At 37.6% G+C, this 2,412-nt stretch overlaps 1 protein-coding gene across 1 annotated transcript in view; it reads right to left on the minus strand.

Moving 5' to 3' along the window:
- LOC138955122 (scavenger receptor cysteine-rich domain-containing protein DMBT1-like) overlaps nt 1-772 on the minus strand; it is a 23,197-nt gene extending 22,425 nt beyond the window's left edge. The window contains exon 1 of the mRNA XM_070326796.1: nt 613-772. Coding sequence (XP_070182897.1) covers nt 613-726 — 114 coding nt within the window. The 5' untranslated portion in view covers nt 727-772. The remainder of the gene's footprint in view (nt 1-612) is intronic.
- Between the last annotated feature and the right edge of the window lie 1,640 nt (nt 773-2,412).

The following is a 2,412-nucleotide window of genomic DNA, read 5'->3' on the forward strand; positions in this document are numbered from 1 at the left end:
TTGAACCCACCACCTAGGTTAGAAAAGGGGGGAGAAAATTGCGGCCTGACCCAGGCCTGAACACGCAACCTCTTGCTTCCGAGCGCAAGTGCGTTACCACTCGGCCATACATACATACATACATACATACATACAGACATACATACATACATACATACATACATACATACATACATACACGTACACACACATACACACACACACACACACACATACATACAAACACACACACACACACACACATACACACACACACACACATACATACATACATACATACATACATACATACATCCATCCATACATACATACAGACAGACAGACAGACATACATACATACACACATACATACATACATACATACATACATACATACATACATACATACATACATACATACATACATACATACATACATACATACATACGAACGTACGTGCGTACGTACATACATATCAGCACAGTTTATTCAGGATACAGTGATAAATAGTATAGAGAAACTCCTGCAAGTGGAAACACATTTACACCTCGTATGCCATGCAGAACTCGCCATGCTCTCATGGACAGACTGTGGTCTCTACACTTTAATGTATTATGTCTTTGAAAGTTTACCTGAGTCGAAGGTGAAGGAGTAGTAAACCGAGCATCAGTGGTGGGCAGACCTGGTATCAGGACGCCGCAAAGGAGAACGGGTGCGCAGAGCATTTGAAAGGTAAGAAGATACATGTTGACTGGTGCTGTTGGTAATACCGTGATCTCAGGAGTCGATGCTGCGCGTATTTATACTCTTTGGCTTGTTTACGACATTTCACTTTAAGAATAGATTCTTTAATTATTACTAGGAATCATTCAAGTTAAGGAGACACATATGCTATGTCGATCATATCCTGTTCTCGTCACAAGGTTCAAGAACTGGCGTGTTTTGGAGCTAACTGCTTCAATGGGTGTATGTGAAAAACTCTTTCTTTTGGGCGACGAGCTGAGACGAAAACATCCGGGATCCACAGTGTGCAAAATAAGCTCCAGTGTCGGGTGTGAAATGTCGATCAAATTAAGGTGACATTGGCAATGGTGTCAGCAATTTGTTTTCTCTTTATTGACGCGAAACTCAAGTCTCCCTTCTACAAGGTTCTCGGCAATGCCGTGGGAATGTCCACAAGTCGCTCATGTAACTCGACTTTGAGATAATTGTTGCCTGCGATCAGCCGACTAAAATAATTTAATTAACTCACATATAATCAACAAGCTTGTAAGCAAATTTTCATAACAAAAAAATGCAAACATATTTACACATATTCTCGCAGTTTTTCGTTGTTTCAAATGTTTACAGTGAATGCGACAGTTCTAAATTGTTTCAGTGCAGTATTTCTTTAAATGTTGCGGTACTGTAATGTGGGAAGGTCGGGTGGAAGGACAAGGATATATAGCACAGCCAGAGGAGCATACAATTAAGACACCGAAGACAGAGGTTGCTTTAACTTATCTTAACTTATCTTTTATTGAAGCAAAATGTAACTAAAAATAACCACTCAGGTAGCTTATCTAAATCAGAAATGTTCCAAAACAGTTTAGCTAAGTCTGGTAGCAACCAGAAACAATGCTATAAGCTATGATTTAGAAACAATAACAGAACTCTAATATAGGAAATAGCAATGCTTACATATAACCAGAAATACCAATTATGAATTCTGATATCTACCAGTACCAGAATCAGCTAGAAACAATAACAGAACCAGAAAATATGTATTTAGTGTAAAACCAGAAACAATATGTATTTCTGGTGCAAACCAGAAAGCAGTATAATTAACAAGTCGCGTAAGGCGAAAATACAACATTTAGTCAAGTAGCTGTCGAACTCACAGAATGAAACTGAACGCAATGCAACGCAGCAAGACCGTATACTCGTAGCATCGTCAGTCCACCGCTCACGGCATAGGCAGTGAAATTGACAAGAAGAGCGGGGTAGTAGTTGCGCTGGGAAGGATAGCACGCTTTTCTGTACCTCTCTTCGTTTTAACTTTCTGAGCGTGTTTTTAATCCAAACATATCATATCTATATGTTTTTGGAATCAGGAACCGACAAGGAATAAGATGAAAGTGTTTTTAAATTGATTTGGAAAATTTAATTTTGATAATAATTTTTATATATTTAATTTTCAGAGCTTGTTTTTAATCCGAATATAACATATTTATATGTTTTTGGAATCAGCAAATGATGGAGAATAAGATAAACGTAAATTTGGATCGTTTTATAAATTTTTTTTTTTTTACAATTTTCAGATTTTTAATGACCAAAGTCATTAATTAATTTTTAAGCCACCAAGTTGAAATGCAATACCGAAGTCCGGGCTTCGTCGGAGATTACTTGACCAAAATTTCAACCAATTTGGTTGAAAAATGAGGGCGTGACAG

Source organism: Littorina saxatilis, unplaced genomic scaffold (assembly GCF_037325665.1).
Source record: "Littorina saxatilis isolate snail1 unplaced genomic scaffold, US_GU_Lsax_2.0 scaffold_713, whole genome shotgun sequence".
Lineage (NCBI taxonomy): Eukaryota > Metazoa > Mollusca > Gastropoda > Littorinimorpha > Littorinidae > Littorina > Littorina saxatilis.